This window comes from Melospiza melodia, chromosome 15, assembly GCF_035770615.1.
Source record: "Melospiza melodia melodia isolate bMelMel2 chromosome 15, bMelMel2.pri, whole genome shotgun sequence".
NCBI classification, from domain to species: domain Eukaryota; kingdom Metazoa; phylum Chordata; class Aves; order Passeriformes; family Passerellidae; genus Melospiza; species Melospiza melodia.
This window is the reverse complement of record NC_086208.1, coordinates 19,513,691-19,539,210: the sequence shown is the minus strand read 5'-3', so window position 1 is coordinate 19,539,210 and position 25,520 is coordinate 19,513,691. Positions and strand designations below refer to the sequence as shown.

The window sequence follows — 25,520 nt, the reverse complement described above, 5'->3', positions numbered from 1 at the left end:
TGCTGCTACTTCTGCAAGAAGTCAAAGCACCAAACCAGTGAGAATGACCTCCCTAATTTGTTCCTGATATTCTAAACACCCTTCCCCATCCGGGGATTTTGCAAATGGCAAATTTCAATCACTGTCACAAAACATTTAAAAAAAAAGAAGAAAATTATTTCACAATAAAAAAGACAATTCACAACAACCTTAATATTAAATATATTCTTACAATTATATTACGCTGCTTTTCCCCGAGGTCTCCAAACAAATTTATATAAAGAGATTATTTCATCCACCATTGAACTGCAGCCACTTCTCAGAGAAATCTCTTTACCAGAGTTTAGAAACACAATTCAACAAAGTGGGCATGGAAAGCTCCACACTGTTGGAGGGATTGTGGTGACAACAACTCCTCCCAGAAATAATTTCTACACCAGAGTAGGACCAGAACACCCTGACAACAAATCCCTTGGTCAGCATGAGTAGGGATAAGGAAAAAACCCAAAATTTAGCAAATTGCTGTTGAAAATTTTGGGATGATTTAAGTTGGAAAAGGTCCCCAAGATGACAGAGTCAACCATCATCCCAAATGTGGCTGCAGGCCTTGTTCCCAGCACCACAAAAAGTGAGGAGAACAAAGAATGGTCCAACAGACACCAGGCAAAGAACTGGGATTTGTTCCACACAGATCTTGCTTTTTGTGCCACACAAATGGCAACAGAGAGGAACAGCAGGAGAACTTCTTGGACACCATGGGAGAGGGAAAATGAGCACAACTGAGCGAGGAGAAAATCACTGAATTCTCTGAGGGATCCAACAAAGTCCAAACCCCCAAAATCCACAAACGCCGTGGTGGGATGCCCAGGACGGACAGGCTGAACCACCCCAGGTGATCCCTCCTGCTTCCCCGGGCCTCAGCCTGGGCACCCCCAAAGGGAGCTGTGGGAATGTTCAGAGGAGAACCCCACCAGTCAGAAAGCCAGGGAGACCCAAAGAACCTGCAAACAGAGCAAGGACACCACAACCACCACCCCATCCATGCTCATTCCACTCACAGCTGCCCTCAAATCCTGCAGCATGGAAACCTCTCCAGGAACAAAGCAGAGGAACCATCTGAGAGCCCCCAGCCACAGCAGCAGGGGTGAAGAGCAGCAGATGAATCTCCACCAGGACTGTCCCTGCTCCTGAGGACACCCCTGCAGGTCCTCTCTGGCTTGGAAATGAACAGGTAAAAATGGTGATTGCTGAAGTCTCTCACTTTCTGAGCCATCTAAAAAAACTGGAGCTGCAAAATCAGCTGTGATCACTGCAGATGTCACAATTCCAGGGACAGCTGAAGGGGAGTAAATCCAGAGCAATAAAAATTGGGGTTCCTCAGGGGAGTTTTCTACTCACACTGAGGCACCACCATCCTCTCCTGTGTCACTGGACTGCCCATGGAGGGTTGTGTTGCACTCTCAGGAATGAACCCCAAATTTCCACGGGATTAGCAGAAGAATGGATGCTCTGGACATGAGGAAACATGCCCAGACCTCAAAATTATTCACTCCTCATCTGGGGCTGGAGCTCCTCACCGTGCTGAGCAACCACCACCCAGCAGAGGAGGAGATGTGACCCCACTCCTGTTGGGAACACATTCCTGAGCCTCTGGCACAGCCCAAACCCTGGGATTGCTGTGCCCTTGCCCACGAGTGCCTCCCCAGCCCTGAGGAGCAGCAATTGCTGAGGATTGAGAAGAACAGCTCCGCTCTGAGCTCCCACAGCTGCAGCCCTGCCCAGGGAACGGGCAAAGGAGCACTGGGGCTGTCCCTGGTCATCTCCTGGGAGGGACCTGCTCCTCACCCAGGCCAGCAGGGCCTCGCTGAGTGCTGCTGGGGCTGCCCCTGGATCTCTGAGGTGCCCTAGGCCTGGCTGGAGCACCCTGGGACAGTGAAGATGTCCCTGCCCATGGCAGGGGATGGAACGAAAGGTCCCTTCCAACCCAGACCAGTCTCCAATGATAATAAAATTCCAGTAAATCCAGTATTTCCTGATGGCTCTCCAAGGGCCACCCCAGGCACACAAATCCCCCTGCAGGCTTCCTGCCTCAGGGAAACTCCAATCCCAGGCTCAAGGTCCCATTCAGGCAATTCCTTCATGGGCATCGCAGCAGGAATGGGATTTGGGAGAGGAGTTTCCTTCCAAGCCCTCCAGGGACATCTCCCATTCCACCAACGCATGCAGGAGACCCTTCTAGATCTGCAAAAACACCTCTGCAGGAATTTCAGCATTTCTTGGAAAGCTGGAATGGTTTGGGTGGGAAGGGACCCTAAAGCCCACCTTGTTCCACACAAGACAGAAGAAATCCTGGAACAAATCTGCTCCCTCAGACTGCCTGGAATTCTTAGGATTAGAATTTAAAAATACACATCAGCATTTCAATATCTCACACCAATAATCCACTGTTAAAATATACTCAGATCATAATAAAACTTCCTATAAAACCATTATATTAAAACTTATCATAAAATTTTACTGGCTACCTCCATTTTTGCACTTGACTATATAATTTAAACATTAAATTTACATTTAAAAATATCAGGAAGATTAAGATAAATAAATAAAATTTTTCTCCTTATATTTCAGATTCCTAAAAGATCTTTTAAAAATTTTTCTAAAATCTCTCCATTTTCCAAACATGAAAGCACCTCTGGAAAAATAAACTAAATTTAAATTTCACAGCAAGTTTCTAATAGGCAAATCAAATTCAAGTTCAAACTAATTTCTGGCTATGGAGAGAAAAAAAAAATTAAAGTAAAAAGTATCTGAAGTAAATTATCAGGAATGATCAATGTGAAACCTATGCTAAGAAATTAGGAGGAGTTAAAAACAATAGCGGACGACTTCAAATATTGCCAGTGATTTCTGGAATATATTATAAAAGCAAAAAGATTTGCAGAAATCTATCATATTTAAGATATTACCCAACAATTTCATTCACTATTTTGGCATTAGCATTTGAACAGTGTTTAATGTCTTTTAAATGGTTCGATGTAATGATAGATCTGGAAGACAAAACATTTCTTTCTTACCAGGAAACATGCTGTAAACAACCCTCAATTTATCCTCCCCAAAGAAATGAATGCTTAAAGGATGCCTCTGCCAATGGAAAAAACAACACTAAAATGGTTATTTCGCATCCCAACTTTAACGAAATATTTTTTCCCTTGACAAGCTGCTTCCATTTAAATGAAGCCAGGCCGAATTTGGTCAATAGTATGGATTGCAGAGAACAAAAAGAACCTTGGACCGTGCTAATGCAGGGATCAGAAAGCAGCAACTTCATTTCAAGGCAGGCAATTATTTAGCAAACTAAGATACAGCAAATAAATCCACGCTTTCCACGGCAAAGCTGCACGGGAGCTTCCGAGCTGGAATTAAATCTCACGGCAGAGACCGCGGCGAGGGCAGAGCTGGCTGAGGAGGGGAGAGAAACCAAAGGGGGAAACACGAAATCCTGTGAAACCCCTCAGCTCTGGGGCCAGAAATAAACGAGGAACAGTGATAATAAGGATGATGATAATTTAAAAAGGGCAAGGTGTCCTGCAGGAGGAAGGAGCCGTGTCCCAGGGCTGGGGATGCTCGTTGTCCCCAGCCCCGGAGCAGCAGGACCCAGCTGAGCATCCCAATGCTCTGCATTGTCCCTGCCAGGCTTTTCCAACCCCGGGATCTGGGAAAAGCACAAACCTTTCCCTACCAGGAGCAGCACAAAGCTGTTTGCTTCCACTGGTTTGTGGTTTTGTTTTTTTTTTTCCTCCCTGTTATGTTTTCTCAGGAAGCAAAGCCACGGCAGGTCCACAGCGAGCGCTTTCCTGGGCTGTAAAATTCCCCATTATCCACTCCTGCTTCCTTTGCTGTGGGATTTAAGGATGCCTCCTCCTTGAGAGCAGGGACATGTCATCATTTTGTTGGACTACCACCTCTGACAGCCTCGTCTCTCCCAGTTTGTGCTCACAGTGCTGGGAAAAGGAAGGGGAAAAGCTGAGAGGGGAAAAAAAAAATCAAGGGGAAAATTCAACTATGACTAAATTCTTCCCTAATTTATTCCTGTTATTTCTCCTGCTGCAAAAATGAACTCTGTATATAAAAAAGAGCCTTAAATTAAGGTCTCTTGCTCCCAGTGCATTTTGAAATAAGTTATTTGAATCCCTGGCTGATCTATTTTAACAAATATCATCTCCCGCGTCCATCACTCCTCCTGTCTTTTTGATCTCCTTTTTCCTACTTATCATGTTCTTTATTTGAAACAGATTTTTAACAGATAATCTCCGCCGTTATAACAATATCTTGCTCGCATTTTATTCAAATAATTCTTAAAAACAGCTTAAAAAGCCGTTTGGAATAACATCAAGCTCTCCATCAATCAAACAGCAAAAATTCCGCTGGCGGTTGTATAAACATCAGATCAACTCCGACGTCTTCAAGGATTTCAGAGCAAACCATAAAAAACTCCATTAACTTCTGACAAAGAATGCAAATTAATCACAACATGGGGTGAAATGAAATTAAAGGCTCTTTTCTAATCAATGACAAGGCAGGATGAAATATTTGGTGCCGGGATGCTCCATTTTTTTTTTTTTAATTTTTTATTTTATTATTATTATTCCTTTTTTTTTCCCCCCGCGTGGAAAAGGGAGATTCACCCGGGGTGCCTCTTTAGCCCTCCCCATCCCTACAGCGATCTGCTTACAAGTCGCCCCAGCTCCACAAAACACACTAATCATCCGAATCTCAGGTGCATCCAATTTGTTATTCACACTCTCCCTGTGCCAGGAAAAAAAAAAAAAAGAAAAGAAAAAAAAAAAAAAAAAGAAAAGAAAAGAAAAAAAAGCCTGGCGTAGACAGATGCACCGGGAACCTTAAATGACAGTTTTGGCCTCCGGAAGTGCGATCGCTACAGCAAAATCTAGTACAGCCTCCAGGTGAAATGTCTGGAGCTCCATATGGAGCAGGGAAAATTAACAACAAGATGAAAATCGCTGTAGCAGCGGGGAGCCGGAATTTAACAAAAAAAAAAAAAAAAAAAAGGGAAAGAAAAAAAAGGAAAGGAGGAAAAAAAAAATAAAAAAAGAGGGAAAAAAAATTTTAAAGATGAGGCAAGAGAAGTAATAAATTAATGGGGTGTGAAAACATTCAAAGCTTTACAATACCAGGGGCAGTATTTGCTCAGATTTGGGGGGGAGCAGCAGGGTGGGAAGGGGGAGCACGGGATGGGAAGGGGTGGAATGAGGGATGGGAATATTTTCGGTGCTTTTCTTCCTTTAAAAAAATAAAAAAATCCAGGTCGTTTTAATCTAATTTATTAAGAGAAGACTGGGACTGTATTTTTCTAAATGTAAAAGTCTCTTAATCAGTGGTGGTGGTCCTGCAGCTGCTGAATCCTCGGCAGGCTGAGTGCTGTCTGCTCTCTGGAATATTCCCCATTGGATGAGCCCTCCTTTTCACACCCTGCTTTCTACAAAGTTTCACCACAAGCTGAGGATATTTAGTGGGCAATTCCTTTCATTTCCCCTAAATTGCATTATTATTAAACAAGCCATTGCCCCCACCGTGGTTTTATTCGTGGAATTTTTGTTCAGATCTTTGGGGTTCCAACATCAAATTTAATTAAATATTCAAGGTGCTGTGGCTTTTTGGGGTATCTGCTTTTCCTTCCAGTTTCAAAATAATGTAAATTAAGGTGAAACTTTTAAAGGAAAATTTAAAACTTATTTTCCTTGTGTGCCGTCCCTAAAAAGCCGGATGGGTAATGGACCAGCACCCTTGGAAAAGGGGCTTCCTTTCTTTTTTTTTAATGTTTATGTAGAAAATAACTTGATTCAAGAGTATTTGTGAGCACATGCACCATTCTTATTAATTGAGTGGTGCAAATAAATTCAGAATGCATTTGCCCTTAAAAACTTCATTTTGTACCCAAAGAAAATCCTGTAAAAATAATTTCCTCCTATTTCCAAAGGGACTTTTACATTTTACAAAAGCACATTCCATGACCACGACAGGAAAACCAACACCAAAACAATGAAACGCAGCAAAAATTCAGATATTTACTCCATTTTAGGGCTTAAGAGCTCCCTGTGCAAAGTTTTTAGAGCAGAAAAGTCACTTCTGAGCATCATTATTTGTTATTTCCCTGCTCAGATTGCTCCCTTTTGCTGTTAGAGGCTGATTATGAAGATTATATTCTGTATATTGAGACAATATTGAGATTATGAAGATTATATTCTGTATATTGAGACAAAAAAAAATATCATTAGAGTTAATAATTATATATTAACTCTAAACACACCTGTAAGGAACTTTACTGACACAGCAGTTGCTCTAAGTGCTTTCAAGATAGGACTTGTAAAGATTAAATAATTATTAATAAATCAGCAAAATAAACAGTTATAAAATAAAGATGTAGGAGGTCCTGCCATGAAAATATTCTACTGAAGGCCAGAAAATGAAATAATCATCCTTTAGTTTTACTGGCAGATTGCAGGATGTCCTGAATTTCCACACTGCAGTGATTTCCCCCTATAAATCTTCTTCATTTAAACTGAATTTACACACACCATTTGTCTGTGTCGTCAAAATAAAGAAAAAAGGAAAAAAAAAAGACATTTTTTGCAGCTGCAGCTGGAGACAAACATCCATTTGCAGGAAATTTCAGGTGTTCTCACCCACGTGGCCGCACTCTCCATTCTCACAGGGAAGCAACTTGGAGGTTTTTAGGGACAAATCTGGAACCAGACACTGATTAACTTCATTCCCTGAATAATCCCACTGAAGGGAGGAGGAATTACTCAAGGAATGAGCAGAATCAGGCCCTTACTAGGAAAATAATGAGATTAAAAACCCCCTATTAATTATCCCCCTAACCAAAGAAGGTTTCCAAGGGTTCTCCTGCCCAGCACATGCCTAAAATACATAAATTCACATAAAATCCCTTCTGAAAAGCAGTTGCTTGAAAAGCTTAATAGCCACATTTTAAAAGTTTCACCTCCTCGACTGTTTTGCATTAAAAAATATATACAATTTCATGGACTACTGCCTTGCCAAATATTCTTTCACAAACCCGATCTGCTTTTTAATTAGAACAGCAAAAAGCATCTTTAAACTTGGCAATCATGGTTTGCTCCCAGTTCAGGGAGACATTTTTGCCTGGAACCACATGGAATGTGCCCGTTCCAACCTCCTTCCCCGGGCTCGGACACGTCCATCAGGTTTATTTTGAATTGTCCCCTCACCACTTTGGGTTATAAAACACTTAAACACCGCCATGGAGACCCTCAGAGAGCTCCCCATCCATGGAGGGCTCTTCAACACAAGTTTCTTTTCCAATCCTCCCCTCCAAAAACACATTTAAAATCCAGATAAAATATTCCAAGTCTATTCTCTTAACGGCGCCAGTGAACATTTTGCAGAGGAAACAAAAAAAAAAAAAAAAAGTGAAAAATCAGAATATTTCCACCCAGGCAAAACCTTCCCAAGCCTGTAAAAGTGTCAGGAGAATTTGCTTAAAACAGCTTCTAAAAATGGGAGAGGGAATGAGTCCCAGCCTATTATTCAATAACCATGTTTGTGAGGCATCTGCATAATCTAACCATGCATAAATTAGTATGTGTATTACAACAGTTATTTGCATAATAATAGCAAGTTAATAGATGCTTAAAGAGCACAGACCAACACCACCTTTAAATCAGACATGCCTCCAGGCACTGCGAGCTGTAGAGACCAAGATGCAGAGAACAGTCTTCATAAAACATATGAAAACATAAAAAACCACATTCAAATAATTCATTTTTGTCCCTGGACACTTCACTTCTTTCCCCCCTCTCCCCGGAAAGAATAATTGGAGGAACTGCTGAACAGTTTGTTCCTGTGAATTCTAACATCCATCTCGAGATGAGAATTTCAAGCAATCGCCAAAGCCAGTTCTGGATTTGTTTTGTTCAGAGCTTGATGGGGTTTTTAAGGGTAAAAAGTTAAATATTCCATGGTGATGCAGAGCTCAGCATCCACCCAACCACACCACCAGAGATGGACAGAGTTGTACCAGCAGCTTCAGAAAATACCAGTATTTACATCAAATACTAATATTAGGTCCTCTTCAAAGGAAGAATCTGAAGCTCCCTTAAGTATTCCATTCACATTCTATTTTTGAGGAGATTTTAGACCATCATACCATTATTCAAAATTTGAATTAAAAATTAAATTATAAGGAAAGGAGCAGATACACCTTCCTGCTTAAAAAAAAAATGTTGTAAAGACTGGATTATTTTTTAATCTCCTGACAAAAATTAACAAGATTAACATCATCATAATTTTCATTGTCTCCAGGGAAAGGAAACAGAGTTTGGAGAAGAGAAAAAGAGGGGGGCAAAAGAAAAAAAAAATCAATAGACACTTCTAAATGACTCCTTCCAGCTCCCACTTTTCAATTTAACAGGACAGATTTATTTGTATGTGGCTCAAATGTTCACAATTGCTCTCTGCACCTTCATACATAGGAATGAATGTCACAGTGGCAAACAGCAGTAATGAACAATCTTACCTGAGGATATGGAAACCTCCCAAGAGCAAGCTGGGAAAGGAAATAATATTTGTCTAGTTATAGAGATTTGCATGGAGGGCACATTTCCTTCAAGTGAGAAAAGTACTCAACTCTCACGATGGTAGGAATTGGGGAAATGGCAAAAAAAGGGATTCTGCAGACACAAAGAGCTGTATTTAGAATGGGCCCTTCACAACCATCATCCCTCATTTTTCTGGGGATTTCCCTCAGTGCCACCCTTGGATTCCCAAATTCAGGCACATTTCCTTCTGGAGAGAAAAATTTTCAACTTTCACAATGGTAGGAATGGAAAAATAGGGATTCTGCAGACAAAAGGAGCTGTATTTAGAATGGGCCCCACACAACCAGCACCCCTCAGGATTTCTGGGTTTCTCCAGCCCTTTTACTTCCCTCAGTGCCACCTTTTGATGACAAATTAAGGCACATTTCCTTCAGGAGAGAAAAGTTCTCAACTCTCACAATGACAGAAATTGAAATGGCCAAAAAGGGATTCTGCAGGCACAAAGAGCTGTGTTTAGAATGGGTCCCTCACAACCCTCACCCCTCATTTCCCCAGGATTTCTGGGTTTCTCCAGCCTTGTGTCTCCCTCACAAGGATGCCCAGGTTCCCCAGGAGTGGAAATGAAACCAGTTCAGCCTCAGCAGGGAGGCCAAGGCGCTGCCCTTTGCTGATAATTATCTGTGATGAGCAGGCAGCTCTCAACTCCCAAAGTCCTCCCTTAACTGGCTCAGGGTAAAATCTGGGTTACAGAGCTGAGCTTGGTGTCCCCGTTGGTGACAAACCTGAGTGGGATGTGGGGAGAGCCCACAGAGAAACCTCATCCTTCCTCCAGATCCACTTTTCCAGGATATCAACCCCATTTGCTGCCCCTGCTGCTTTATAAATTAATTCAGACATTGCAGTGCAGTCACAAAATCAACGTTTTCATGGATATTGTCTAAAAATATTCTACTGGCCATAATTAATAAACATTCCAAGAGAAATTCTTTGTACTAGGCAGGTTCTCCCACTCTCCTGCCCCAGGAGAGCTCAGCCTTTGGCCTGGGAGCCTCAGCAAAAGCAGCAAATTCCTGTCAGGGGGAGACATCACAAACCCAGAGTGGGGCCCAGAGCCTCTGGGTGACACAGATGAAACAATTTCTTGGGGGCTACTGCTAAATGAAGCTTTCACAATATTGAGAATTCAAAACTCTTGTCCAGGGGAGGCCTCAGAGCTGCTGCAGGGCTGGAGCCAGGCTGGGAATGTTCCCCTGGAGAGGAGAAGGATTCAGGGAGAGCTCAGAGCCTGAAGGGGCTCCAGGAGAGCTGGAGAGGGACTGGGGACAAGGGATGGAGGGACAGGACACAGGGAATGGCTTCAGAGTGGGAAAGCAGAGATTTAGATGGATATTGGGAAGGAATTGTTCCCTGTGAGGGTGGGCAGGCCCTGGCACAGGGTGCCCAACGCAGCTGTGGCTGCCCTGGATCCCTGGGACGTCCAAGGCCAGGCTGGACAGGGCTTGGAGCAGCCTGGGACAGTGGGAGGTGTCCCTGCCCAGATGATCCTGAAGGTCCCTCTGACCCCAAAGCATTTTGGAATTCCCTGATCATTCCCATCTCAGCAAAGCCACTTGGGTCACTCCCATGGTAGGCTCTGAAAACGATGCTACAGAGTTCAACAAAGACCCCCCATTTTCTGTTGTGGGGCTACCAAAACCCATCCTCCTTAACCACCTTCTCCTCTTTTGGGAGTTCCACACTCCTGCCCCAAGCAGAAATGTGAGATCCTGAGCAGCTGTGCTGCTGGGACAGAAACAAACCCATCAATGCCCAACAGAAGCAGAGCAAGTTCTGATTTTTCACTGAAGAACAGTGAAACACTCCAGACAGAACAAGCAGATGAGGATGGTTCTGTGCACAGAGCATCTTTCTGCAGATGTTATTTAAGAAAAACAATCCCTGCCTCGAAGATGACTCCAAACAAAGCACTTCCATTCCCACTGACCACCCCAGGCAGCAGAAAAACTGGGGAAAAGAGCCAGACACAAACACAGGGTGAATAAATGAACACTGAAGGACCCCAAAATGCATCAGCAACAAGTTCTTTGGGGGATGTTAAAAAATAAACATTTCCCAGTGAAGCTGAGTGCTGGAACACACAGGGCCAGCTCCTGTGCCACCTCTGCATCCCCTGCACCACCCCTGCATCCATCTGCTCACAATTCCTCCCTGCAACATTGTCAAGGTATTATAAATTAAGAAACTTAGCAAAGAGTCTGTAATCTTCCCCAAAATAGCCTGCAGATATGTCACTGTACTAAATGTGTTTCAGATTTAATGAAGCTTTAATGTCCTTTTTAATTTTGCCTGTTTCTGTATCACCAGGGGTCGAGCGAGGCAATCAGCACTCGAGAGGGTGGTTTGGTTTAAAACTAGGAAAAACTCATTTGCTTATGAGTTGCACTGTATTTTCTTAATTAAATTTACTAAGTAAAACGGTTTAAGTTCAGCCAACCAGTGACCTCTGGGTGTAGATTTAGATTTATAAAAAGTGTCACAGTTAAAGTGAGATTAAAAAAAAAACAAAACAACAAACCAAACAACAAACAGATGAGAGATTCACTAAAGGGATTTTCAAATTATCATTTGTCTCAAGCAAGTCACAGGAACACGAGGAACAAACCCAGTGCAGGCTGGAAAAACCAAAACCTACCAAATTAACACACTGTCCAAAACTTCTCTGCATTTAAAGGATGAAACTCCAGAACCTGCAACTCTTTTAAGGCATTTTAACAAAAATACAATATTTCAACTTAAATTAGGTGGGCTTGGGAACTGATCAGGGTTTTATGTCTGGATATTGAGGAGGGAATGCCTGAAATTCAGGGTGCTGCTTCCCATTTCCCCATGGATCCCTTCCCAATGGTTGGATTTGATGATCTTGAGCACTTTTCCTACACAATAACTGTAAAAAACTTTCATTTTCAAAAGCCCAGTGACCTGCAGTGGCAGATTGGTAAGGAAAGAAATGAGAGGGGGATCAATCACCCACAATTATGCCAGGAAAACACTTTCTCACCCCATTTCACTCCAGAGTAGCTCCATGGAGGAGATTTTTGGGGCGTGTTTTTAGAACAATTACTTTTTCAAACACAGAGGCAGCTCAGGAGAGCAATTAAAGCAGCTCAGGGAGGTTGTGGCCTGAGAAAGAGCTTGGCCAGGGGATGGATGGGTGGGATGCAGCAGCAGATTTCAAACCAGAATTTGCTAAACTGAGAAATAATCTCAGATTATGGAATAACAGAGGTGCAGCGGGCGCGTGTGTACTGACTTTTACCAAACTATCAAAAATTTTTGATTAAAAAAAAATCAGAATTTCAAGTGATTAAGTGTTGATTCAGGAAGAACCTCTGGACTGAGCAGCAGAAGCAGGGGTGGAAAGCAACTAAAAACTGTTCCCAAACACTCTTAAGGTGCAGATAATGAACCCAAAATTCAAATCACTTGTTGAAATAAAGCAAGTTGCCATTGTAGAACTGAAAAGGGAAATCAGAAATCCCCCCCTTACACATCACTTCCTCCAGCTCACTTCTTCCTTGCCTGCTGCACATTGGTGAATAAAATTACAGCAGCAGCTCTGTCTGGATCCTGCCTGCAAAGTGGCTGAGGCAAGGAAGTTCAAAACATATTTTTAGGACACTCAGGCAATAAAGTTTCCCACTTAGATTATTGTCGATGTTGTGCAAGTTGTTTTTTAATTTACAGTTACACTGGAGAGCAGGGGATGCTTTTATTCTTAATTTAGGCACATTCCATGTTTCTCAGCATAACTGCAAATTGAAAATAAGCGCTGGCAATATCGCCAGTGATGGAGCTGAAGGAGGACTTTATAGTCTGAAATGTTCTAAAATTTGTTCTTAATTACCTCGTGCACATTTTACACAATTAAATTTCCATCCCAGGATTTTGCATTTAGATTGTGCACTGCAGTTAAACCCTCATTTTCTGGAAAAGCAGCCGCCACTCTGCTGCGCTCAAACTTTCAAAAGCAGACTTAACTACTGGATAACACAAAATTCCCCAGGTGAAATTCCACTCCAAGACCAATTTATGCATTCCTAGATAGATGGGCTTCAAATCACCTGTAACTCTGCAGGGTACGGACCCTAATAAATATTAAATACCTCAAAAAACTCCTCCAAGATTTTTCTTCTCCTCCTCATATCAATTCTGCTGTCCTCTTATTGCAGAGGGTTTTTTAAAAGAAAAAAAAAAAACTCCAAAAGGATATAACAGCAATTTAGCAGAGTTAAAGTGCTTCTGAGGTTAAACTGACAACAAAGAGGAACAGAAACACAAAGCATCTTGAAGTAGGGTTTCAATTAAATGTGCAGGATTTAGTAATGCAGGGCCCCGACAAAAAAAAAAAAAAGAAAAAAAAAAAAAAGAGTTACAAATTAATTTAATCTTCTGCCTATAGTTTGCAGCTGCACTCCAAAGTGTCTGGGGCTTAAGAACAAAGCCTTGCAAGGCCTGGGAGTGAGGAAAGCTTCAATTTTTAATGTATAAGGCCATTAGCTGATAACTTGTGGAATCTGCGACCCCTGCGGAGGGGCAGGGGAGACGGATGAAGTGACAGATTTGTTGTTGGTGGCCAGGGCTGCGAGGGGGGAAGGTTATTACCAGCACCAGAAAAATGCCCTAATAACCTTTGGGACATTCCTTGGCTTGAGCAGATGAGTTCCAGCTCCGTCTCAGAGTAAAAAAAAAAAAATATATTAAAAATCAAAGCTTAATTCGCCTTAATTAAAGATAATTAGTTTCACTTTGATTTCTTTTAAATATGAACTACAGCAAATGCACTGCCAGCTCAAGGCTGTGCAGACAATCAGGGTTAAATTGCACATTTCTGCCTGGCCACAAATCCTGGATATTAGCAGCCTTTTACTGCTGCATCTTCAAAGGTGACACCGGGAATGGCAGCGCCTTCTCCGAAGGGACAAAGGTGGGCCAGGGCTTTCCAGGGAAATTGTCACGAGCAAAATCCCCACAAGTGCTCCAGGAGGGTTAATTTGATTCCTTCTTCCAGCAGAGAGGCTTCCTGCTTGGCTGTTTGCTGGGTTTAAATTCAGAACAAAAAGGGGGAAATGGGTTAAATGTGGCTGTGCTGGTGGAATTGCAGCTCAGCTTCTGCTCTCCTCCAGCTCTGCTGGAGCGAGGGCTCACCTGCCAGGACAGGCCATTCAATCATGGGAAAAGGCCTCATTTTTTGACTCTTTAAAAGTAGAAACAACTACAGAGTAAGAATAGGAAGCAATACATAGAGTGATGGAATCCTGGAGTGGTTTGGTGGGTGGGATTCTAAAGATCCTCTAATCCATCCTACCATGGGCAGGGACACCTTCCATCACCCCAGGCTGCTCCAAGCCCTGTCCAACCTGGCCTGGGACACTCCAGGGATCCAGAGGCAGCCACAGCTTCTGTGCCAGGCCCTCACTTACACATAAAAATTCACATAACCTATTCTGTTCTATACATTAAATAACCTTACATATAAAACCCACATTCCAAACACCCAGAGCTGATGCCGTGCCTTAATTGTCCCCCCACCCCTCAGCCTGGGTGGAGAACTGGATTATTTATTTCCCTGCCCACAGCGGCCTAGGAGCAATTGCTGAGCAACAATGATCCATCGAGGTCTCAACCCGCGCAAACTGTACCTAAACTTCCACTTTATTGCAGCTTAGTTCACAATCTTCACCTAATATAGGGTTACATCCCAGAGCAGCAGGCGGATAAATCATCCTGGAATATTACTCTGGCTAAGTTTAGCTGGGAGTGGAGCATATGTGCTTCCGAGTCACTGAAGCACAGGCCCATAAAATACACTAATTACTGCAAGTTCTGGTCACTGGGTGATTGATAGCGCTCTGCCAGGCAACTTCCCGGCTGCAGCCCGTGTGAGGGGCCTCCTCCAGCACACTGCAATTATTAATTCATGGCCCAACCCTCGGGCACTGCTCCCTCCACTCCCAGCCCCACCGGCAGCAGGCTGGACACGCAGGGAAAAAGGGAGGAAGAGGAGAGGAAGGAGAGAGAAAAAAGAGAGGGAAAAGAGAGGGAAAAGAGAGGGAAAAGAGAGGGAAAAGAGAGGGAAAAGAGAGGGAAAAGAGAGGGAAAAGAGAGGGAAAAGAGAGGGAAAAGAGAGGGAAAAGAGAGGGAAAAGAGAGGGAAAAGAGAGGGAAAAGAGAGGGAAAAGAGAGGGAAAAGAGAGGGAAAAGAGAGGGAAAAGAGAGGGAAAAGAGAGGGAAAAGACAGGGAAAAGAGAGGGAAAAGAGAGGGAAAAGAGAGGGAAAAGAGAGGGAAAAGAGAGGGAAAAGAGAGGGAAAAGAGAGGGAAAAGAGAGGGAAAAGAGAGGGAAAAGAGAGGGAAAAGAGAGGGGAAAAAAAAAGGAATTCAAAGAAAGAGTTAAAAGAAAGAGGAAAAAGGAAGAGAGGAAGAAGAGAGGAAGAAGAAAGAGAGGAAGAAGAGAGGAAAAAGAGAAGATCCTGCACTTCTGGTTCAGGAGAAACCCCTGGGAAGGGAGGGAGAGGAGCCACAGGGAGCAGGCTGTGCTTGGAGGAATCACCCCAAACAGCTCCAGGGAGTGAAATAATCAAAATACAGGGCAGCTTTCCTGCTTGAGAAGGAGTTTGTGAAGTGCATCATTCCACGTGGAATGGCTGAGACTCCATAAATATTCCTCAATAAGGAGGATTCGGGCTGCTGAGTGGGGAAGATCCCTGTGCCTGGCTGAGCACGAGGAGTTGTCACCAAGTCACCAACATCACAGCACTAGGGTCCTTAAAACCTGACAGCAGCCAGGTGAGGCTCCCTGCAACAACATCAACAACAAAAAGCATTTTTTACATCCTTGTTTTCCTTAGTCCTAAAGGGAAGGTGTTACCTTTCCCACCTCGAGGCTGTTTCTCCCACACCTATACAAAAATTAGGCCGTACCACCAAGATTTGGGGTTCAGATTCTTCCCTCACCACCTCCAACCACAGAATCCTTTATGCTGGAGAAGACCTTGAAGAGCACCAGGTGCAGCTATTGGCACCACCAGCCCCTGTCCCTGAGCGCCACAGGTGCAGCCCTGGCTCAGGTGAGGGGTGCCCTGAGCAGAGAGCACCCCCAGAGCACTGAAACCCTGCAGAGCCCCCTCAGGTGGGCTCACAGTGCTGCCTGGAGCCACTCTCCCTGCCAGGCTGCTCAGCTGTAACCGATCCCACGCCTCAGGAGGAGATCTGAATCCTCCCCTCCTTGACAGAGTCTTGACTCCAATTTTATGCAGCCAAACATCCTCGAGACTGAAGAGCTTTTAGAGAACCACCTCCGAGCACAGCTGCTTTCCTTGGAGCATCCTCTGGCAGCACCCTCCTCCTCCTCCCCGCGGGCTGAGTGAGCTCTTGTGCAGCTCCCTGTGTGCCCCCAGCCCGAGTGGGATGAAGGGTCTGGGCTCAGCACTCCCACAGCGCTCAGCTCTGCCTCAAGTACCAAGGAAGGCACATTTGTTGGGTGATTCCTGATTTTCCTATGTCTGGGAATGCACACAAACACTGAAAACACCTGATGGCTTCTTAAGAGATTGCTGAGAATCCTTGAAAGCTCCTGCAAATACACAGCTACTGAGAACTCTGCTCACCAAACACTTAAAATCCTCAGTCTGGGAGTTTTAAGAACTAATATTAAAGAACTAATATTAAGAACTAATATATATTAAAACTGATGCACAAATTCCTTTTCTCTGGGGGAGACAACGGAGAATTTTCTCTCTAATTTTCAAAGGAGACCTGGAACACAGAGGGCAGAGGAAAGCAGAGACCAGGACATGATAGAGGAGGAGCAAAAAGCCAAGCACAGGAGCTTCTACCTCCAAAATTTACTTGGTTTTGGGCATTAGCAAATTGCTTTCACTTCCTGAATTTAAATGTAACACCAACTCTGCCTGGAGATAAAATTAAATACCACAGAATCCCAGGATGAGGTGGCTTGGGAAGGACCTCAAAGTTCATTTCCCAAGGGCAGGGAACCTTCCAGACCCACCCAAGGCAGCCTTGCTGCTGCTATTAAACCCCAGGCAGATGGATTTCATCCTCCCTTGGATGTTTTAAAGTTCACTTGTGGATTACAGCTAGGACCAGAGTCATATTGGAGAGTAACAAGAAATATTGGGCAATTTAATTTCTCCTCCCGTGCAGGACACGGCTCTTGGAGAGAGGGAATGGGTTCCAGAGCTCAGCCAGCTCCAGCCCAGCCTGGATGTGTTTTATGGCTGAGTTATAAACCCTGAAAAACAGCTTTTAGAAATGAAAATGCTGACACAGTGGTCAGTGTAGTGACAGCAGTGGCACGGGTTTAAATTGAACTTGCTTTGTCAAGCCAAGAGCACTTAAATAAAACACGGGGAAACCTCATGGAAACACACAAACTATTTGTGGTGGAACACTTCTGAACAGTTTTTCTGGGTTAGGGACTAAATCTCATTCCCTTCGGGAAAATCCTGAAGGAAGAAAGGCAAACTCAAAAAAAAAATAAAGTAACAAAAATAAGATAATAATGATAATAATAATGATTATAGTAACAATCTATAATAATGATGATGATATCGCTGCATATCTAGTCTCATTATATTTTAATTTAATTTTTAATTTATTTTTTTATTTCTGAGGGGATGACTGAGCACCCTCAGACCCCTATTGCCTCTGAGAGAACACAAACACTCCCCATTTCTCAAAGCTCATCCAGGACTCCTATGCCAAACTTTCCCCTCTCTGCTCCCAACTTTTTTGGGGCAGTTTCCTCAACCTCCCACATAACACTCCCACTCCTCATCACACACAGCTTTGCAGCAAAGAAATTCCAGAGCTTTCAAGGGCTCAGAAGAGCATTAAGGAAAATGAGAAGATTTACTGACAATTTACATCCTCACCTGCCAGCACAGCCCTTGCTGCCTCGATCCCACCTGATATTTCTCTAAAATCAACGTGCTGCTAACAGCCAGGTGTGGGGCTGGAGCACAGCTGCACTGAGTGCAGATGATTTTAAATCCTGCAGCAAACACCAGCAAAACTCTCCATTTTAACAGCAACAAGAGTGTCTCCACTCCCAATCCCCACGTCAATAGGGTGTTACTTTAATGACAGTGACCTTGTGTGCCTCTTGGAGCACCTTCCTCACCTTTCTGGAGGCATTTTTCTAAGGCACTGTCCTTGTTTTCATCATTTAACATCACTCAGAGCACTTCAATCAAGCTGCTGCTGGTGGGAGAGGTCTCTGAGGAGCAGCTGACAAACCAATTAACAAAGCACCCAGACCCACACTGCATCCTGCACATCTGGCTCAGGAGAAACCCCTGGGAGGGAGGGAGAGGAAAGCTGGGAAGGTGTAAAACCAGAGGAGGGAATGCAAATGAAAGGAGTTTTACCCATAAAATTCAGCCTGCACGTGGAATTGATGTGCAGCCAAGTTGGTCACTAACAACCCTAAAATAAACTCCAAATATCTCGTGGTGATCACTGATCTGCTGGGGCACAGCTTTTAAATCAGCAGAGGAACTGGGAAATGCTTTATTTGTAAAGTCCTGTGTTTACATCACTCTTTTTATCACCCACACCACCACAAAGCCTTCCTGGAGTACAACCTCAGCCCTTTTTTGGCTAGAGTTCTTTAGAGAGTGCATGAATTTGGTCTGCATCTCTCCCAAAATCCTGAGGGAGGGCTCTCCAGCACCACAAACCATTCAAATGTGCACTGAAACAAATGAAGGACCCTCCCTCTTTGCCCTGGGACACATCCAATTGTGTCACCCTGCCACCCAGGGCTGGCTCTGGTGACACTGATTAACCACATCTGCCAGCACTGATCCAGCACCCACCACCTACATTTTGGTTTAAAGGCCTTTGGCAAGGAATTTACTGTGTGAAAATGTAAAATTGGTTCCGTTTTGGGGTGCAAAATGTGAGACGTGCCAAGATGCAGAGGGGCCAGCACTGAGAGTACTCAACTTCACCTTCTGCTAAAAATATTGGCTACAGTTCACTTAAAGGTATGTCCAGCTTCATCTGAAAATGAGGAAGAAGAGGGGAAAGAGAGGGGAAAGAGAAGGGAAAGAAAAAGAAAACCAGAAAAAAAGGAAAAAAAGAGGAAAAAAAGGAAAAAGAGGAAAAAAAGGAAAAAGAGGGGAAAAAAGAAAAAAGAGAGGGAAAAAAGGGAGGAAAAAAAGGGAGGAAAAAAAGGGAGGAAAAAAAGGGAGGAAAAAAAGGGAGGAAAAAAAGAGAGGAAAAAAAGAGAGGAAAAGAGGAGGAAAAGAGGAGGAAAAGAGGAGGAAAAGAGGAGGAAAAGAGGAGGAAAAGAGGAGGAAAAGAGGAGGAAAAAAGGAGGAAAAAAGGAGGGAAAAAGGAGGGAAAAAGGAGGGAAAAAGGAGGGAAAAAGGAGGGAAAAAGGAGGGAAAAAGGAGGGAAAAAGGAGGGAAAAAGGAGGGAAAAAGGAGGGAAAAAGGAGGGAAAAAGGAGGGAAAAAGGAGGGAAAAAGGAGGGAAAAAAGGAGGAAAAAGGAGGAAAAAAGGAGGAAAAAGGAGGAAAAAAGGAGGAAAAAAGGAGGAAAAAAGGAGGAAAAAAGGAGGAAAAAAGGAGGAAAAAAGGAGGAAAAAAGGAGGAAAAAAGGAGGAAAAAAGGAGGAAAAAGAGGAAGAAAGAGATAAAAAAAGGGGAAAAAAAGAGGAAAAAAGAGGAAAACAAAGAGGAAATTTAAGGAAAAAGAAAGAGGAAAAAGAAAGAGGAAAAAGAAAGAGGAAAAAGAAAGAGGAAAAAGAAAGAGGAAAAAGAAAGAGGAAAAAGAAAGAGGAAAAAGAAAGAGGAAAAAGAAAGAGGAAAAAGAAAGAGGAAAAAGAAAGAGGAAAAAGAAAGAAAGAGGAAAAAGAAAGAGGAAAAAGAAAGAGGAAAAAGAGGAAAGCCCCCACACACCAGGCCCTACTTCCTACCCCAACACAGAGTTTTATTTAAGACCTCAAATGAACAAACCCATTCTAAATACAGCCCAAATTAGCAACAGGTGAATATACAGGGGACTCAAAGAATAAGCCAAGGTTGAATTGAAATACTGAGATGCTGTTTTTGATGGGAGAGTTAAGGTGAGAGCTCTCTGCATACCTCCATGAAGGAAATCCCCAGGCTCCAGACGTCCGAGTGAATCCCGTACTGCTCCCCCGAGATCCTCTCAGGCTGTGGAGGAAAGCAGAGCAACAACTCCTGAGCCTTGCAGGCACACAGGGATCCTGCTCCAAGGGCAAGGGATGGGAAAAACCACGGGATGGGAAAAATACGAGAAAAATCACAGGATCCTGGAATGCTCTGACTTGGGAGGGATCAAATTCCAGCTCCTGGCTCTGCACAGGAATCCCAAAATCCCACCCTGGGAATGTTGTCCAAACACTCTGGAGCTCCCCCACTCCTTAGGGAGTCTGTGCCGTGCCCCAACACCCTCTGGGGGAGGAAATTTATCCTAAAATCCAATTAAAGCTGCCCTGGCCCAGCTCCAGCCCTCCCAGGGCTCTGTCACCCACCCCAGAGCAGAGACTGGAGCTGCCCCGTGGGACCTGGAGACACCAAAAACCACCAAGATGCTTCAAAGCTTCCCTGGCAGGGAGCAAATCCAGGAAAACTCAGGAATTCTTCAGGAAAAGCTGGGTCCTTGCAAGGCTGGCCTTGGATTTGTGTCGGGGTTGTTTAATCCAAGGGCTCGTGCACGTGGGAAAAGCACAAGGTCAAGTTGAGAGAATCCAATTTTCCACTTTTCTCCCCAATTCCAAGCACCACAGCAAGGAAAAAATTCCCAGTGCGGAGTGCAGAGGTTGGGGAATAACCTCAGTTAAAAAGCCAAGCTGCTGAAGCCAAAAGAATCACCACACGGTGGCAACTTTATTTTATATACTTTTTAATTTTGGGCTTTTTGACCTGCAGGGGAGAAAAAAAAAAAAAAGGGAAAAAAAAGCCCCTGCTCCAAACTATTAATAGCAGGTTTAATGCTTCATGAAATGGAGTGCTGTAAAAAATATCTGCTGGTTTTTACTTGAAAGCTACAATTTAAGCATTTCCAAGGTCAAGTACAGCATGAAATGCAACAATAAAAGGCTCCCTGAGACTCCTCTCCCCACTGTGCTGTTAATGCACCTGTCTGGGCCAGCCACCTACAAAGGATTTTCACTCTTTAATAATCCAGAGACCTTTGTTAGAAAACAAACTCCCAAATTAGTGCCACTCCAATGTGTTTTTGGATGTTTACCCTGTGCTGCTACTCCCAGGTCAGGAGCTTTTATCGCAGCGTGAATGTTAAATAAAAACCACACTGCTGCCCAATTCCCGCTAAAAACAGCCATCCAAAGCTCCCCAAAAATCCCCACAATTTCACCAAATTGACCAAATCTCACTTGGGAGTGACCCCAAAATCTTATTTTATTGTTTTTTAATTCATTGAGTATAATTAACCTAGGTCAGCACACTTAGAAATGTTGCGTGTGATTTTTTTCAGCTGATAAATTTTTATACTGACATCTTTTTATAGTGATGTATTTTTATATTGACATATTTTTATACTAATAAATATCCTCACAAAGGTGCAGATGTGCAGCCAAGAGTAAATTTATAATGGGATATGGGATGTGCTAACCTGGTCCAAGCAAGGTGCCAACACCCATCCCATTTTTTAGACCTTTCCTGTGCCACCAAATGAGATTTATAAGTCATATTATGCAATATTAAATGGTTTATTCTTAAAGTTCCAGCTCTAAACAGCAAGTTCCAGTGAGGAATTGTGGGTTCACAAAAGATAAGGGCCAAGAAATCAGCTTTTTAAACAAAAGATGGATTTAAGAGAACAGAAGAGGAAAATAGGAATAACAGATGCATCAAGTTTGCAACACATGGATCACTCTAAATACACAGCCCATACCAAAAGGTAAAATACCAAAAGGTATTTTCTCTTAAAAATTTCTAGAACTGATTATTTTTTCATCCAATTTTTTTTTCTATATAAAACGCTGATGAAATTATTTTAAGAAAATGTGTTCTGGTTGGAAATTTTAATTTCTCAATCAAAAAGCCTTTTTGTTTTCAAAAAAAACCCCAGAAATTCAAAAAGCCTTTTCTTTTTTTCACAGAAAACCTCAATTTTTTCAAGAGTTTCAAATTCACTGCCAGGCTGCCAAGTGGGTGAAGCAAAGCTGATGACCTTCATTATTTTTTGAGGGCTTGCCTGGAAATTTGATGACAAGCAAACGACTCAATCAAGAAGCAAAGTGATTTTAACACAGAAAATCAGATCGAGCACATTTTGAGCTTAAATTTCTGTTTCACAATCAAGAGATGGAGGCATCACACCCATCCAGAAAGGCAGAAAAAGCAATTTATTTAATGCACACCTGGGAAAGAGAACTGTAATCTTGGTTTGGGCACTAAAAGCATAATACAATTTAATTCTCAGCCCTGCTTAAGACCAGTTTGAAGCAACAGCTGAGCTGGAAAAGTTGATTAATTTGAAGCTGTTTCTTTGTCTGGATCTCTCTGTTCCAGGTCTTTTTTTAAGCTCTATTTTTTATTTAAAACCTCCCATTTTTCTGCTATTCTGAGGTATTTATTTTATGCTGTTTCTGAGTGTTCTGATGACACAGGACAGTCCAAGTCTTTCTAGGATGGTGACTTGAGCCTTTCAGAAGCCACACAATGAGCTCGAGTGGAAAAGCACTTAGCAAATAAATGGGAACCCTGACAAGAAAATCAGAAAAAAATACCTGAAAGCGATTAAAGGTCATGGATTTCTCCCTCCCCTTCCCTGAGGTTTGAAAAACATGAGCACCAACCACTTTGTGCTGTTTATATTTTTATTTTAACCCAGCAGAGCACTTCTTTTCTCAGCAATATCAGGAGCAGTTTGCTCAAAGGATTTTAATGGCCAAAATAAGAGTTCAGAAAGTGCTTTAAAAACTGAGGCTGTGGAGTTTTCACATCTGAAATGGGGAATTGAAAAGGATCCAATGGATCTGATGGAAAATCCGCTCTGATTTGTGCAGAGAAATTTGTGCAGAAAATCCACTCTGGTTTCTGCAGAGAAATTTTGTGCAGAACAATTTGTGCAGAAAATTCGCTCTGGTTTGCTCAGGCTGGCACTTGGCAGCTCTGAACCCAAACCCTGCCCCAAATGATGAATCCCTAAAAATGTGCTAAAAAAAAAAAATCTAAAAAAAAGGGAATTTAGGGGCTTTAATGAACATGACAAAAGTGGTCTCGTGTTAACAAAGACTGACCAAAATTTGTACAAAGAAGTGGAAGTAGTGATGACTTTTTTTGAGCTAAAAAACTTGCACTTTAATGCCCTGATGTTATTAATCCCAGTGTTTTTATGTTCAGATTTCCATGGGATTTTTAGGAATGCCCATCAACCTCTGCACAACGCTTCCCCAAACCCCAGCACTCCCAAAACCTGGATGGTTTGGGGCTGTCAGTGATCTGCAGAGAATAAAAAACTGGGTTTTTTTCAATGTCCAACTGGCTTCTCTTTATTCCCAGTTGTCACAAGGAGCAAAACCAACAGAAAATATATTTTAAAAAACCACTTTTCCACTATTCCTCCTCCCTCTCAGCAAGAAGGAGAGTTGTCCTACAGAATGAAGAAGAGATGGAGATTTGAGGATTGATTTAGGGAATCCCCTGCACTGAACAGAACAAGAGTGAGGACAAATAATTCTACTGAAATGTTATTCCTGCATCACTTACCGCCATATAAGCATTTGTTCCAACATACGTCTTGGCTATGGAATTCACCAGCTATCAGACAAAACAGGCTGTTAGAACAATATAAAGATAATGTGGAAATAAAATGGGCAATTATTCCTCATTTAACCTACAATCATCATCCCTATAAATCAACCAAAAATTATGTAAAAAAGGGAAGGGATTTATCCGCCAAGGCGTTAAAAATGATTAAATCTCGCCTGGGTTGGGGAATGAGGATTCCAATTTAAGCAAGCACTGCATTACAGTTTATGGCAGATAACCTTAAACAATTGTGTTAAACAGGATGCTGTTTTAGTACCCCACACCAGTGTGATATAAAAAGTGAATTAGGAGGAAGCAGGATTGAGCACACTCATTTTTCAGTCAGATGTGAATAAAGCCCCAATTCATCCCTGAAACACTGGAGGGACAACAGAGCCCGCCAGCCCATAATACAAGGCTGACCTTCTCTTTGGGCCTCGTGTTTGGCTGAGAGGAAAAGGTGCTGAAATTCAAATCAACAGCACAGCGAGCTCATGGGTCACTAGCAGAGAAGTCCTCCAGGGAGGCCCAAAATGGAAATTAATTAAAATTTGTGCTGCACATTGTCAAAGCCCACCACTATTGTTGCTCCCAATATTAATTTTTATTGTGGGCCAGTTGGGCTCCCCAGACACGTCTCTTGCTCTGCCCTCCCTTTTGTCTGGGCAAAAGGCTCCCAGATCAAAGCTGCATTTCAATGAAGTTTGCCATTCGTAAGTAGTAATTACAATATCAGCAGTTTTTACTGTCATTAAACAATGAACAATCATATTCGGATGGAGGAAAAGTCGCCCAGAGATTAAAAATGAAAAGGGCTGTCCCAGCAGAGGGGGGATTGCTGAGGGGCTGCCAGGTGATCTGGACACAGGAGGGGAATGGGGGGACAGGCAAAGGGGGGATTTACCTGGGTGCTGACCCCAAAGTCACAGAGCTTCACCTGGCCCCGGGTGTTCACCAGCATGTTGGAGGGCTTCACATCTGTTTGGGGGAAAAAACTGCATTATCCACATTGTCCTGGATAATAAATGCACCATTTATACAGAATATCCTCCATTGGAAGGGAGCCACATCCAAATCCAGCTCCTGGACAACCCCAAATATCCAGGGAGCATTGGCACGGTGGCTTTTCATAGGAAAGGTTACAAATATCTATTTCATATGCAGTGGTTTGTAAGCCAGCAGCACAGATAAAATTCCATATAAATAAAAAAGATATAAAATACATCACCTCCACACAGATATGAGATGGTATTTACACAGATGACTTTATACAATACCAAAAATCCACATTATTAAACCTGCAGGTGACACCAATCTGGAATCTGGAACCAAGTGCACTGATGGGCAGGAAAACAACTCACAGGGATTTTGACAAACTGCAAAATCAGCCTGAGAAAAGGATGGAATTACATAGGGAAAGACAGAATTACTGCATTTGAACAGGGATTCATCCTGAACTCACAGGGATTTCACCAAACCGCAAAATCAGCCTGAAAAAAAGATGGAATTCCATAAATAAACCATCCGTGATGGTTTATTATATTTATTTATAAGATATTTATATAGATATTTATATATATATTTATATAGATAATCTGGTTTTGGAATGGACATGGATGGTTTATTTATGGAATTCCATCTTTTTTTCCTGATTCCTGGTGCGGACTGCTCCTGCTGCCACAGGAAGTTGGTGCACTGCTGTAAAATAAAATCAGCTGGGAACAAGCTCAGCACCCAGCCTGGCTCTGGTGCAGGAAACACTGAACATCTCTGCAGTTCCAGGGATGCCAGTGGGGGAGCAGAACGTGCACGTTCCAGCCTGGCTCAAACATGGGAAGATTAGAGCCTGGCTCTGCCTAATCACTGCCTTCTTCTGTCAAAATGGATTAAAGGCAGCAGCTTGAGTCAGCGCCTCCCCTCAAAGTGAGCACTGGTTGGGGGCAGATGGATGAAACCCAACTAGAAAAGAACCTAATTTTGTTTATCATTAGGTTTGCCTTGCTTTAGCAGCTGTTTGCTGGTACCACAGGAGCTGCCTTAATTTGTCTCTGCGATGGAGAAATGCAGAACCTCAATTAAGAAGCTGATTAAAGCTCGCCTCTGTTTGAGCTAA

At 43.0% G+C, this 25,520-nt stretch overlaps 1 protein-coding gene across 2 annotated transcripts in view; it reads right to left on the bottom strand.

Annotated features, from left to right (window-relative positions):
* Positions 1–25,520, bottom strand: part of MAP2K5 (mitogen-activated protein kinase kinase 5) — a 119,355-nt gene that overhangs the window by 37,660 nt on the left and 56,175 nt on the right. The window contains exons 14-18 of one of the 2 annotated variants that reach the window (XM_063170010.1): positions 24,312–24,385; positions 23,366–23,416; positions 19,748–19,819; positions 8,558–8,587; positions 7,657–7,728 (exon numbers count right to left, since the gene is read on the bottom strand). In XM_063170010.1, the coding sequence (XP_063026080.1) occupies positions 7,672–7,728; positions 8,558–8,587; positions 19,748–19,819; positions 23,366–23,416; positions 24,312–24,385 (284 nt within the window). In that variant the 3' untranslated portion in view covers positions 7,657–7,671. Of the gene's footprint in view, positions 1–7,656; positions 7,729–8,557; positions 8,588–19,747; positions 19,820–23,365; positions 23,417–24,311; positions 24,386–25,520 lie in introns of those variants that run through there. The other variant, XM_063170009.1, reaches the window with a different exon arrangement.